General features: G+C 38.6%; 1 protein-coding gene across 1 annotated transcript in view; it reads left to right on the top strand.

The window, feature by feature from the left end:
* Nucleotides 1-682: 682 nt before the first annotated feature.
* LOC120739982 (uncharacterized protein C14orf132-like) overlaps nt 683-14,733 on the top strand; it is a 32,144-nt gene continuing 18,093 nt past the window's right edge. Inside the window, 1 exon segment of the mRNA XM_040042022.1 lies at nt 683-1,156. Coding sequence (XP_039897956.1) covers nt 1,130-1,156 — 27 coding nt within the window. The 5' untranslated portion in view covers nt 683-1,129.

Here is a 14,733-nt window from a genome sequence, read left to right as displayed (position 1 = left end):
AAGCAATAGATAAACAATTAAATGAAGCAAAAGTTCATGTTTTTAATCTACTCAAGAAATATCTTGTCTGTAATTTTACACAGTTATCATGTAGAAAAACCGAGATCTACTGTAGAAGTTGCACTTGTTTTCCTCATATTAAGACTTTTCAGTCAAATATAGAAAAGGCAGTTTCACCGGTTTGGCCCAATTTAGAAAGAGTTTCACATCCCTGCTCTAGATTTTGTTCCCAAACACAGAGATGGTAAAGGGGTATTAAAAGACCCAGCTCTGGGAAAGGTGCTATTGTTATGTTGAAATCCAGATTTCTCTGAATTGAAGAGTGAATATATTTTATACATGCATTGCATCATTAAAGAACTCTTCAGTTCTTATAAAAAACAGTGCATATAAACCAAAAGAATAAATAGCTATAGTTCCTAGTTTTAGATTCAATGATTGAAAAAGCAAAAAAAACATTTTCAATTGTTCTCCACAATGAAAGACTGGAACAATCTCCATGAAAAATGATAGCACTGAATGCTGTCTTTGTTAGGAAATGCAGTCTCATTGTGGGAAAAGATTAAAATACTTTCCCCGCTTTCATTCATTTTTGATTTATGAAATAAAACAGAAGAAAATGAGTAAAAAAAACGATTAAAAGGTAAAATATGAGAAAATGACGTACAACGCAGCTTGAAGAGACAAAGAAACAGCAGGGAGGCACAAAGAGAAAGAAGCATGACACACACACACGAAGGGAGAATGAGAGAGCGACAGAGACTGAGGATAGAGAGGGAGGACTTGCACCTCCTCCGTTTTATGTGGCAGTCCGGCTCCCCTGCCTCCTCCACGCTCTCCCTCTCACTCGCGCTGTCTCTCTCGCAGCCACATCTCTTCATTACCCCGTCTGCTTCGCCCCCTCCCCTTTTCCTCCTTCCTCGTTATCCCCCTTCATTTCTCCTCCTCATATTCTTTTCCACTCTTCATATTCGACATGCGCTTCACGTGAAGTCCACCTACCAACTTGCGGAGTCGGTGGATGTCGAGTAAACAAAAGCAGGCAAATGCTCTGACGGGGAATTAAAGAAAAGAAAACACGCACGTTCGCATCTTTCGTTGAGTGCCTTGGCTTGAACGGAGCAACAGTATGGATCTCTCATTCATGGCTGCACAGGTGAGACGCTTTGCCTCCAAACTGCTCAAATATATTTAGCTTGTCTAAACTTTTAAAAAATTATTATGAATGTATTTTGCCCGTGGATTTCAAGGGCGTGGCCGAGGATTAAGTTCATATCACGCTTTGACACTTTCCAATAATTGCAGTGTTTAAACATGGTTCAGTATGGATACCATCGCGTCTTTATGCGCGCATATCATTGTGTGAGGGCCAGTGGGACGTTGTTGCACTTCAGCATCACTCTAACAGTCTTCAAGTAAATACTTTAGTTTCCTTCCTTATCCTTTCAAAGTTTATAGCTCGCAGGTTTTCTTTGCTTCATGTGTCACCATTAGGCGTTGAGTTGCTGCACTTCTGTATGCTTTTGTGTCAGAGAATTCAAAATAATGAGAGCTCCAAATGTATATTTTAAGCTTTAACCACATCGTGGATGTGATACTCTTCTTCATTTCTTTTTATTTTTGGCATTTGAATTGCACCAGCTTCACTGGCCCAAATCATTTTTGTAATTCATGCAAATATGGTATTGCACTGCTTTGCATAATACGTGCTGAAGTGATTTTGGCTCCATGGAGGACATGTGCTATTGTGCATCTGTTTAGAACATGGGGTTTGTTTTGATATTCTCCCTGCCCTCCTCCTCCTTCTCGTCTCTTTCTCTCAGTGTCTGGCAGCTTGTGGTTTATCTGGTGCCATCTACTTTGCCATTCGTCGCACAACTACTATTAAAGGGTTCATTGCATTATTTTTTTTCTGCCAAGGGCTGTTCTTTGAGGCAAGATGAAGCCAAATGCTCCCAAATCTTTTTAAATCAAGGACCTCTAAATGGAAATGCATTGGAGCATGGACCCATCTGAGAATACGTTGTTGTTCACTATTACCTGATTTAAAGAGAAGCAAAGTAATACATTATGGAGAGCATGGAAACCTCACAAGTCAAAAGTGAAGATGCTGGAATTAGTTTTGTATTTTTTCTTCTTCATGCAAGGAAGAAAAACAGTGTGTCACAAATGAAATTCTTGGCAAAGGTCCCCAAAATGGGTAATAGATACAAGTAATGTTTAGAGATGGATCAACTGATTAATTTATGAGATGAATACCAGACAACTAGACAGCAACCTTTTCAGTACATAGGGGGAAAAAGAGTGAAAAAATGTAAATATTTGAGAAATATGCAATCACAGGACACTTAATTACAAATTACTAGTACCTGGTTGGACTTTCGGTTGTTTTCAGAATTGCTTCAATCCTTCTTGGTATAGATTCAACAAGGTGCTTGAAACATTCCTGAGAGATTTTCGTCAATATTGACATGATGGCATCACACAGTTGCTGCAGATTTGCTGGCTGAACACCCATAATGTGGATCTGCCGTTCTACCCCATCCCACAGGTGCTTTATTGGATTGAGACCTGATCACTGTGGAAGCCATTTGAGAAAAGTAATCTCCATGTCATGTGCAAGAAACCAGTTCGAGATGATCTGAGCTTTGTGTTTATCCTTCTGGAAACAGCCACGAGAGGATGGGCACACCGTAGTTATAAATGGATGGACACGGTCAGCAAAAATACTCAGCTAGGCTGTGGCATTAAAAAATGTTTTGTTGGAAAGAAGGAGCCAAAATTAACCAGGAAAAGATCCCCCACGCCATCACAGCACCACCACCAGGCTGAACTCTGCATACAAAGCAGGATTCATGTTGTTTAAGCCAAATTCTGAGACGACAACATGAATCTTCTGTTGTTTAATTTTGATGATCCCACGTAAACTACAGACTCTGCTGCTGTTCCATCTTCTTTAAGATTCAGTATTTTATGCATTCAGAGATGCTCTTTCTATACTTTGGCTGTAATGGGTGGTTATTTGAGTTATTGTTGCCTTCCTATCAGCTTGAAGCAGTCTGGCCATTCTCCTCTGTCCTTTGGAATCAACAAAGCACAGAGAACTGCTGCTCACAGGATATTTTCTCTTTTTCAGACCATTTTCTGTAACTCCTAGAGATGACTGAGTGTGAAGTTCCCAGTAGATCAGCATTTGTGAAATACTCATACTACCGATGTCTGGCACCAACAACCACACCAAGTTAAATCACCCTCCTTCCCCATCCTGTTCTTGGTTTGAACTTCCACACGTCATTTAACCATGGCTACATACACTGAGCTGCTGCCATATGATTCGCTGATTAGATACTTGCTTTAATGAGCAGTTGAACGGGTTTATCTAAGTAAGTGGGAAGTGAGTGTATATTGTCCTTTGTCCTATTGTCTGTTAGTAATATATTATGGACAAAGGAAACATGTTTTTAAAGAGTAAAGGACAAAAGTGTGAAATACTTACACTGTAGGCAAAGCAATGAATCCAACAAAAGACTAACAGAATGTTAATATGTTTTATTATATGTATTTATAGCGACCTAAACTCAGTTAGCAAAATAGCTTTTACAGCGCACCAGTAGATAATGCGCCAAGGATGTTTGGTACGTAGATAAAACTTGTTTTTCAACATTTGCTTGATCGCACGTCTGCCATATGTGTCTGTAACACCTTCAGTTCAATTAACATGTGAGCACCAGCTTCAAATGGCCGATAAAGGAAATGCAGTTTTCGGCACTTGTGTGTTTATTTCATTTTGAATGAATGAATTGAATGAAATGAAATGGTGAAAAATCTTGGTAGTTAAGACAGCTGTGTATTACTAGCCCCACACCAGACGATTCCCCTTTTAACTAATTTCAGTCCTAAAACAACAGTAAACAAATGCTTTAAAGGGAATTTTGTATTTGGTACTAGAAAGGTGGCTTACCACTCCCTCTTGACTCTTTACCTCACACTTGCCATTTTTGAAGTTCACCTTTTTCAACATTCACGTACCTTCCCCCCAAAGAATGCAGCTCTCTCAGATCGGTAATGGCTAATTTAACTGTAGTGAAATTCACTCCTGTGCCCTGAGTCACTCTGTAATGGTGACTGTGAATGAAGTCAGGCAAATGTCCCTGGAGTTTTGAAGACTGACTTCACAATGGATGATTTTTTGCCCATCCATCTCAGCGTAGCTCTGCTGCCTGCAAATCACTGGACCTTCACCACCACTTTGTCTCTAAAAGATGACGGATGCTGCTAAAGCTGTTCTGGCCTAAAGATTGGAAATTTTTTTAAAGAACTTTAACTCAGATGAGCAGGTTTCTGATTTTCTCTATGTAGAAAATTGGTGGGTTTGAAGATGCACTGGTCATTATTGTTGTAGTATTTGAAAAGAGGAAATTGACCATAGAAACTGAGTAGCTTGCTTGTCATTCAGAAGAACCAATAACATGCACGGTGTGTACCATTACACAGAAACTGGTAGCATTACTGGCTATTGTTTTTCAGCATTTCTCACTCCTGTTTTTGTTAAAATGGTTTTGTATGTTATCCGAGAAACATTTCTAAATAGCTCTTGACAGAACAATGTGTGCACTCTTGCGTTTGGTGAATGATTTGCATTTGGCAGCAATGCTTCGCTGGTTTGAAATGGAAAAAGGGTATACAGCATTAGCTTTAAAGTGGTGGCATCCTCGAGCATTGTGAAACATGGATTAATAGGCGACAATCACAGCAAAGCTTTTGAATGCTAAGCTGAGTGCGATTCGGCAGTTTGCGTTTTATCTATTCAATTAGACTGAACTGAGAAATGTTTCACACAGCTTCCCTTAGATCCCTGTGGATATCAAGATTAATTTTTGACATCCACATACTTATGAATTTCTTTTTTCCCCCCAATCCTGCTACTTTGATGTTAATTATATTGTGTATATCTTAGCATCTTGTTGAGGCTGTCACTGTTAGGTTATTTAACTGGCAGATGTTAAGGCATAAGAAAATGAATCATTGTGTTAGTAACTGATGTTGAGGTCAGCCCAAGACAAGCTTTGCAAACATCCTGGGCATTCTGCCAGTCTCAAACGTGCTTCAGCTGACAGATCTGCCACACAGGGCAGCAAAACCCTTAAGGGTCTGCCTATCCATTGGAGGGTGTCCCAGTGGCCTTTGCCTTTTACTCATTTTTTAGCTCTTCATACATGCACTATAACCACCTCTGACATATAGGGTTATATTTAATCCCCTGTCATGTCTATTTCTTTCGCTTTAAAATATTTTCATTACCTGGCCAAATTCATAGCTAAGGATGAGTACTGGTTTGTTTCCACATTCTCTCTTGGGCTGATTTGTCTCTTCATGGCAAGCCATCATGATTTCTCGTGAAATTATAGCCCCAAGTCATTCTACCTGACAGGCTTTGTACATCTCTTCTTGTGTTAAAGAGTACAGATGAGAGTGACAGGATGATGAAGTGAAGCGTTGTTGACAGCAGCAACAAGCAGATCTATGTATATAGACACAAAACCACTTTAGTTTATTTGCCAGATGACATAAAAAGCAAGTGTTTAAAAATGAGCACAAGCTGATAATTTAGAATTAGAAAGACATGCTGGAGATATAGCAAGATATGTTTGCGCACCACCACCCCTGGATATTGAGTCAGATATAGAAATTCAAGTTGACTTATTCGCAAACTAGATTATTTTTCACTAAACACAATTTTGGAAATAGACACAAAGTGTAAATCTAGGCCATTTTTTCTCTTTTCCTTTTTTTTAAACCCAACTTCATAAAAAAGTCGAGTTACATAATGATATTATCTCACTGTGAATTCTCCACGAACTGACTGCCCCTATTAAAAATCTCCTGCTTTCTATAGTCGTGGCTAATTTGAAGAGTGTAATAATGTCACGGCAGCCTTTTCATCTTGAAGAATTTATTTCCCCTCTGGTCTTCTTTTGTCTGCTTTTTCAGCAATTGCTTTTACATGAAAGCTGTAGTCCTGAGATAGTGAAAACTTGCAACAGACCCAGATTTTCATGTGTCTTCATATTTAGAGGCACACAGGTTGAATGCAAACAGTCAGCTTAAACAAATTACACGGAGCTGTTTGCATGGGGGGGGAAAAACAATCAGTGCTTTAAATAGATGAAAAGCAGGTAATCGTGCTTTGATAGGTCTGTTTTCTATTCTGGTAGCTTATCAAGAAATGCAATTTGAAGGCAGGTCACTGATTTATTTTCCTTTATTGTCTGTACATGCAGTCATTTCTCATGTCTCTGGGTATAAAAATTTGATAAATTCAAGGACACAGAGAGAGTGAAAAGGCAGTAAACAACATTAAAAAGTTGCTAATGACAAACTCTTATACAAACCCTTAAGAGATGTTGCCCTGCTTGACACGTCTCCATTAACAGATGGGTTGAAGGAGAGGTCGTGCTCTTCAATGCAGGGCCACTTCGTAGTTTACTCCCACTTGATGGATGCATGTAATACAGAATAGCGGGGGGAGACGAGCATACAGTAGTACTGTGGGTTGGTTTTGTCAACTGCTTTTTATGCAGTCTTTCCTAGAATCAGATAGATACATTAATTATCTCATATCGAAGACAGAAAATGCTGAAAAGTCAGTAATGCTGCAGCAGGTGGTTAAATGGCCAGCTCCAGGTTCCCACCCTTTCTCTTTCTCTGATTTGGGCATAAACCACACTAGCAAAAATGCCACGAGTTTCCAATTCAGTTCCCACCAGGCTGGCACTTTGTTGTATGTTCATTCCCCTGCTCGCTCGCTCTCTCTCTTTATCTCCACCGTCTTTATCAAATATCAAATAAAGCCATAAAAGTGCCAAAATGATATTAAAAGAAAGCATGCAAATGGGACCATCAAGTTCCTGACTAACAGGAAATTGCAAATCTCTGTTTTTGGCTCTCATTATTCTTGGAATGAAGCATGAAACTGCCTTCTTGTAGAATTCTTTAAACTAGGCAACAGTAAAGCACCTCCACCCAGTGGTACGACCAGTACATCTGTAATCATGTATTTGTGCGATAAAAAAAATAAAAATAAAAATATCTATTCACTAAGTCTGTCTTGATTAGTAAGAGCTCACTGCAGTGAAGTTATCCACAGGTGTAGTATTTCTCTCTTGGATGAAAGCTATGAATGTTATGAAACTATAGATTTTTATTAGTGACTTTAGCCTTTGGGAATCTAAACCAGGAGTATGTAGTATTTGTTAAGCAAGCAGTGCCTGCAGAAATCTCTGTGGCTACACATGGTTAATTAGAGGATGCTAGCTCCAATCCCCCTGTGAGCCTAAATTGGAAGGAGTGGATGAAAATGGATGGATGAATAGTGCCTTAAATTCTGCTGAGCTCTAAATTTAACGAGAAAGGATGCTAGAACACAGCCCATCTACTGCAGATGCAGTAACTAACATTTCAATCATTTCAGAACAGCAACATTTCAAAACAAACCAGCATTTTTACTGCATACTGGAGTCCAGTTCCCCTTGTTTTTCCCTGATCATGAATCTCTGCCCTTTTAGGAAAGAAGCCTTAAGGTAAAATATGGTCAGGAGAAAGAGCAATGGTTCCTCATCCCCTTTTGTGTGCTCAATCTTCACTGGAGCAGGTGTGATTTATTGACCACCGAGCAAAAGTTGGGAAGAGATGGAGATGGAATAGCAATACCTGCCAGCACATTGCTGTTAGTCCATATGCTCAAAGCTTTTTTTTATTGTGTGACACTCAAATGATAATAATAATCTGACATACAAGTTTTGTTTTGGTGTCACAGGTGGGATCAAAAATTATTTAGCTAGTGGATTTAATATTGTAATACATTAAGAGGCAACACGTTCTCACTCCCAAAGCGTAACATTTTACACTAGGTGACAAATCATAGGTATGTTACGCCTTTGGCCACCCAACACGTCCCTATATTACGAGTTCGGAAAAATTAGGAAACACGAGAACCGTTTGGAATGAATCTACACCTGTACATTTATTTTATTTAAATCGCTTTGGAAAACACCATCTAACGCAATTAAGGTGGTGGTTAACGTTAGGGTTTGGGCTGGAATACACGGCTGGAACGTGTGTTACTGCAGGAGCGTCATTCTATTCGATTTCATGCAAAGTCAAACTAGAGATTTTTAATGGGATCTTCCAAATTCTTGTCACCAGAGGGACAAACATGTATTTGGCTACAGCTTATGGAAGGCTTACTATCTTGAAAATTCCTCAGATTTTGATTTATAAGTCTATCAATGTTATCAAACAAAATTTAGCCAAGTGAGACCAGATAATTGATGGATGTAGCAACAGTAACCAAGGGAGCCGGGGCTAAATGAACTGTCAATAACTGTCATATTACAACACATAATTTCTCAATTTCACCGTGCCATCTTATTTTACAACATGTTTGCACTGTAATAGCAAATGTCTCCCAGCTGTTTCGTACCTAAAATGAGTGGCTGCATATTGAAAGAAGTCCTGGGGTGAATGAAAGAGAGACTTGATGGACTGTGACAGCCAAGTATGAAGTAATAACATCTTTCCCTGATAGACCTATGCCAAATGTTTCTTATAGTGTGTTGCTTTTGATATTCTGCAAGCATCAATTATACATTTTGGCATGAATAATCTATTCCCCCTAGATAATTGCAAAGTAGCTTCATCAGCCTGTATTGATGTGTTTTAAATAAAATTAAGCTACAATTTAGGGTAAAACTTTGAAGAGTAGTGCCTCGGCCTGCTGTTTGAAAATGAGCTTCAAGCTGATGCTCCAGACGTTAAAACGAACATAAAATGCACATCTGCATTCAGCTCATGAGCAGTTTTTTTTTTTTATGAAAAGGAAACACGATTGGAAATTGTGGAGAGTTAAACAGTGAGTGGTTGTTCTGCTTTGGTGAATGGTGAATGGCAGAAGCTGATTACACACTATTAGTGAGGAAGCAGTGATGAATTATGATTGTAGTTAAACATCGCCATAGCTGCTGTAATATATCGGTATCATTATGCATTTTTGGAATCATTAGTATGCTAAAGGCAGTATAAGTGGGTCGTGAGTCTCCAACATGGCGTCTGTAGTTTTCCAGGAGAAGCCAGTTAAATTGTTTACATCTCCACAGTTTAAGTTAATTACCCGCTCGCAGCTTTTCCACAACTTATGTCAGCTGTTACTCTTTCCAAACTTTAAAACCTTACTGGCTTCAAACAATGCCTCCATAATAATACCAACAACAAAATCCTGCTTCTTGATTTGATCTCTTTCACTGGGCCTTACTCTTTGAGTGTGACCTTGGGTTTGTTCAAAGAAAGCAGCCCTAAGGCGAGTGACAAAGTGTACAAAGAGGCCTTCCCCTCCCTCCATTTCCCTCTCATTCAACTCCTCTTCAATCTGCAAAGGAGTTTAGGTTGTATAGCACACAATATTACTTCACTGCTCACGAATACTGCTGCCTTAGGAGAAAAGTCTTCCTTTAGATTGGCTTCTAAGGCAACAGCTGACAGTCTCTGTTGTAGCTCAAGAACAGGCTGCTGACTGTATTTCATATGAAAACATATGATACCTCTCCCATTACAACCCTGGTTGTATTTTAGTACTAGCAGGGCCTCCACTGTCCTTGTGATGTTTTATATAAAGTAAATCTGGCTGCGACCTTCCCTTTCTGGGCACATGCAACTTTAATGCCCAGGTAATGAATCAGGCACTTACAGTATGTAAGCTGTATTACATATGGAAGTCATTTGGCATCTCTGCTGGTATGCTTGATTTGTGGAGAAGTACACTAAGTTTGCATTTTTTTTCCCCCTTTTAACATTGAATTTTTTATGACGCCTTCAAGGAGTTGTGAATCAGTTGTTGGCAAGTGCTTGAACCTTCTCTTAGCAGGTGTTTTGATGCATTTGAACTTCATAACTCTGTGTTGGAATCAACAGTTTCAGACCTAAGCTTACACCAAACTAAGAAGTATCACAATATTTTACCCGGGGTGTTTTACTCTAGCCAAAATAAGTAAATGGCTAGTGAGGATATTCATACTGGAACATGTAGTGCATACGCCATATCAGGTTAGGCTTATGGCTATGCTTTAAGCATAGCATAGGCCCTGAAGGGTCAAAGCTGTGCAGTCTTATACTTTACTGTCGCTCATACTTGTCATTAAGAAGCGATGATATTGTTTGTTGCTGCAGTTACTGATTTCACACCTGGGTCCCGCTCACTTGCAGCCTGTACACATTCTGTGTCTCACCACCCACTCACTATTGCTCCCTGTCATTTGTATACATCTCAGAGTGCGAAAGTCAGAAATTATTTATTTATAATGATGACTGATGGATAGAGGGTCCAGAGACATAAATGCAAGGCTTTCGCGTGCATACGTGGGCTTTCGTGTATATCTTTCATGCTCATTTTTTTCCTTCTTTTGCCGTGCAATAATTAATGTAGGCTTGTCCAGATTTGTTCTGTCAAATTATTCAGAAACGAATGTGTTTTCATGATGCATTGTACATGCAAACATTTAAATAAACTCATACTGCGAGAATTTTAATAAGAACAAACAGAGGCACCACTGTAATGTAACTAGGCCAACATGGCACACACATGACAAATGTATGATATCCACCCACAGGGAAGATAACCATTCATAAATGCTGATGCCAACCTACAACAGTCTATAGGTTATACACTGTACTATACTAGTGTAGGCATAAGTATTCTCACTGCCGACAACATACACACTGAAGAAACATCGTCCTCGTAGCTTAAAACAGGCTTTGTGTTTTTTCAATTTTGCATGGATAATGAAATAATGCTTGCTTTTTGTTGTTTACTACAACATACAGCAAACTAAAAAGGCTCAAGCGTCAAATAAATATGACTGACCACTTTTTGCTCTACCAACACCAAGCCCCAAGGACAAAATAATGATAATAAAAAATACATTTTCACTTTGTACTTCAGATCCACTTAAGTAAAGGTCAACCAAAACTCATTCACTTTGCAGATCATTATGCGCCATGAGGCCACACTCACATAAACAGGGAAATCTAATTTTGGAGACTTTACAGCAAGTCCTGCAGCACTTTGTGGAGCCTTCTGTGTTTATTCTTGTGTTTGTTCACAGAACCCCTGTGGCCACTCTTTTTACACCCACATAATCTATTTTGATTAAATATATAAAAATATCAATATCAGCTGGCAGGTTTATGTTTTGTTTTTTTGTTTTTTTTTTAAAAAAAAAAGCATAATACTGAGACTGTCATTGCAGAGAAAAGCATAAAATGTATTTTGGCTTTAGTAGCCACCCATGGATACATTTAAATGGACTGGATATTATTAAGATGCTTTGCTTTTTTCTTTAGGGTTAATGTTAAAAAGAGGCATGTTTAAATCCTTTTTACACCTAAAGAAGCATTGAGGCCTTAACCTCACCAAAGAGCCCCTGATCACCAAAGCAAACAGCATTTATAATAACAACACAAAAGCACATCCCTGTTAATACGAGCAGCATAACCAGTTTAGTTGTGTTCAGAGCAGCGCTTGCATTATGGATGGGCCTCTGCATCCTGTAATTGCATCCCCCGAGGCTGAATTCTATGGATACACTTTGACTATAAGTTACACTAATTCATACAATATTGGTAATGAAAAACGTAAACACCCATGTCACTAGTTTTAAAGCACGACCCTTGTTGAAAATTGCAAAACAAATGGAAATGTGTTGAGCGCTCACAGTCAGCTATCCTAGTGTGCTTCTTTCCTGCCTTGCCTTGAAGACAGGTATTTTTGGAGTTTTGTAACTACAATTTTCTATCAGTGTGCAATATGTGTATGGTTGTAATTACTGGAAAAGAATTGACAAGTAAATGAATAATTGTAAAATAGCAAAGTGACTTGAGGCAAGTGGCCCCTGTTAAAGTTGGTTCCCCGTCCACTTCATGGTCTGCTGCCAACCCTGATTCAGAGGTTAGGGATATTTTGCTGGAAAGCATCCATTATGCTAGCAATACAATACAAAAATGCCTTCCCAGCAGGAAAAAGGAAACTAAACCATCCATCCATCTTCTTCTTTTACAGCATCATTTCCCTCCACCCGCTACAGGGTCAATGAGGGAGGCTGTAGTCTATCCCAGCTGTAACAGGGCAAAAGGCAGAGAAGCTGGAGTACCCGGAGAGAACTCTTACAGGCAGAAGAAAAACACACAAACTCTACATAGGAAGGCTCTAGCCTGGCTTTGAACCTACGATCTGCTTCCTGTGTGGCAGCAGTGCTAACAAAAGTCAAATCAATTTGATCAAAAAACAAATGTTTATTAATCAAAGTACTATTTATTGTCTAACAGATGGATCACTTTTCTAGTGCTTTTTGACAACCATTCGTACCTCTTACATTATCCACCTCATCGGTTTTGTCATTTTATCTTAAATTCATACATATATGAAAAGAATATATGAAAAAATGTGAAAAACACATAGCACAGAGATGACTTTACATTTGCAGTTTACATTTGAGAGGAAGTGTTGGTTCTTAATGCTCTGCAGATCTGAGGGCTGCTCTGACGCAACACGTGTGCACATAAGTGGATTACTGTAGGTAGGGGATGTTTGCTCTGATAACCCACGTTTAAATCACATTATTATGTCATACACATACACAAGCAGTATTTATACCAGCAGCCATGCGGATGTTGATTTATATTAATACTGCATATTCACAAACAAAGAGAGAAATTCTCTTAATCTGCCTTAAAAAAAAAATCCTACTGCCTTTCAGTCACATATCCCAGTAGCTTTACCTTACAGTAAGAATAAACAAATCAAGTTGCTGTTGTTATAAATATTTATAATTTAAAATTTTTAAATAAATATATCATGGTGTGGAATGAAAATAGATCATCTTAGCTGTGAATTACAGAAATTAATAAGACAGGTCATTAAGTAGAGAGATGCACAGTGCATACAAATTATCCAGAGATGTTTCAAAATGCATCCATTTCTCTTCAGGGATATACAGTGATACACATAACGCACAAATTGCACGAATAGCATATGAGGCTGCAGAATTCAAATGTGACTACTGACGAATAAAGTATAGACAAACATACAAACCAATAGCCATGCTTCTATTCAGGCACTGGTGATCGGTCCTAGAGAGGTACAAACATGGTTAGAGATGAACTCACCAAAACAGAAATAATTTTGTTTGGGGAAGCCAAATGTGTACAACAGTGCCATTTGTCTTTTAGCTTCTTACCGTCACCCCGTGTGATTTCTGACTGTGCATTAAAATGTGAAAAGCAGATTATGAAAGAAGACAAGCTTATTTCAACAAAGTATCCTCAGTAAGGTGAAGGAGTACCTCCCGCCACATGACTTCCAGAGAGTAAGTCACACTTTTATTACCTCTTCCTTAGACTATAGTAATTCTTCATATGTTGCCTCTGATCAGTCGTTACTTTGTCACCTGCAGGCTGTAGAAAATGCAGCAGCTCACCTTTTGACAGGAAAGGAACTGCGTGATCACATTACACCCACATTCCAGCTCATTTCAGGGTCCAGTTTAAAATTTTACTACTTGTTTTTAAGAGTCTCAGTGGTTTTGGCCCAACCTTATTTAATTGAACGTTAGCAACCTTACACTCTTACGGAGCACTGAGGTCTGCAAGCCAACTGCTTTTGTACATTGCTAGGCTCAAAAGCAATGAAGAGAAAGCCTTTTCAGTAGCAGCTCCTCTGGAGCAATACCCAGTCTTTCATCCATTGTAAAGCACTATTAAAAACCTACTTATTCTCACTTGCTTTCAATTTTAGCTGAGCAGGGTACCCTGGCTTTTATTATGCACAATCTTATTTACTTTGTTTAATTTTATGATTTTTTTTGTGTAAATGTGTTGTATATTTAGTTACTCTTATGTTCAATATAGTGTTGTTTTAAATGTGCTATAGAACTAAACACAAATATATTTAAGAAATCTCTTAAAAAAATAGACCACAAGTTGAGGCTGGCATAATATTTAACCACCAAAACATTTTTTTCTAATATCTGTAATTTGCCAGCTTAATCGAAAATAATAATGAGGTTTACCGATTTACAAAAAAGCAGTAAAGTCAATGATTATGGAGGAGCTTGCATACACTGGTGGATTAGCCTCAACAGAAACATTTAAAAAAATGATTTTGGTAATTAGCAGCACTGCTAATTTAGTGCAGCTGTGGCTCAAATCTTTCATTGGGTGGTGATCTAATAAATTAATCACTGTATATGTACATAAAGATTTGTAAATACAGTGAGATGATAGTGTAGAGTGTGAGTCAGTAGAATCCTTGAGGAGATAACTTTTCCGCCTATATAAGATGAGTGACTCCCATTCCCATGTCACTGAAGCCTCTGGGATTCAGGAGGAAGAAGATATGAGACCAGCAATGACAAGGTCAGAGCAGTCAGTGACTGAGGGGGGAAAAGATGTCAGGAAGAGCTCTGGCATCCAGACCTCATTGAACCATGACCTGGAGGCGTTGAGTGTGCAGGTGTGCACAGATTCTCAGCTTTTTAGGATTTTAAAGTGAGAAAAGTGACATGAGGTGAAATTGAAGATGAATTATTCATGAATCCTCACAAACGCTTGCTGTAATTCTGTTAATATTGTTGCCGCAACAATATTACCGTTATTACTGTTGCAAATGAAATTTAGTCATAATGA

Source organism: Simochromis diagramma, unplaced genomic scaffold (assembly GCF_900408965.1).
Source record: "Simochromis diagramma unplaced genomic scaffold, fSimDia1.1 OVJJ01000304.1, whole genome shotgun sequence".
NCBI classification, from domain to species: Eukaryota; Metazoa; Chordata; class Actinopteri; order Cichliformes; family Cichlidae; genus Simochromis; species Simochromis diagramma.
Note: the sequence above shows the minus strand (reverse complement) of the source record. Positions and strands in the feature narration are given on the sequence as shown.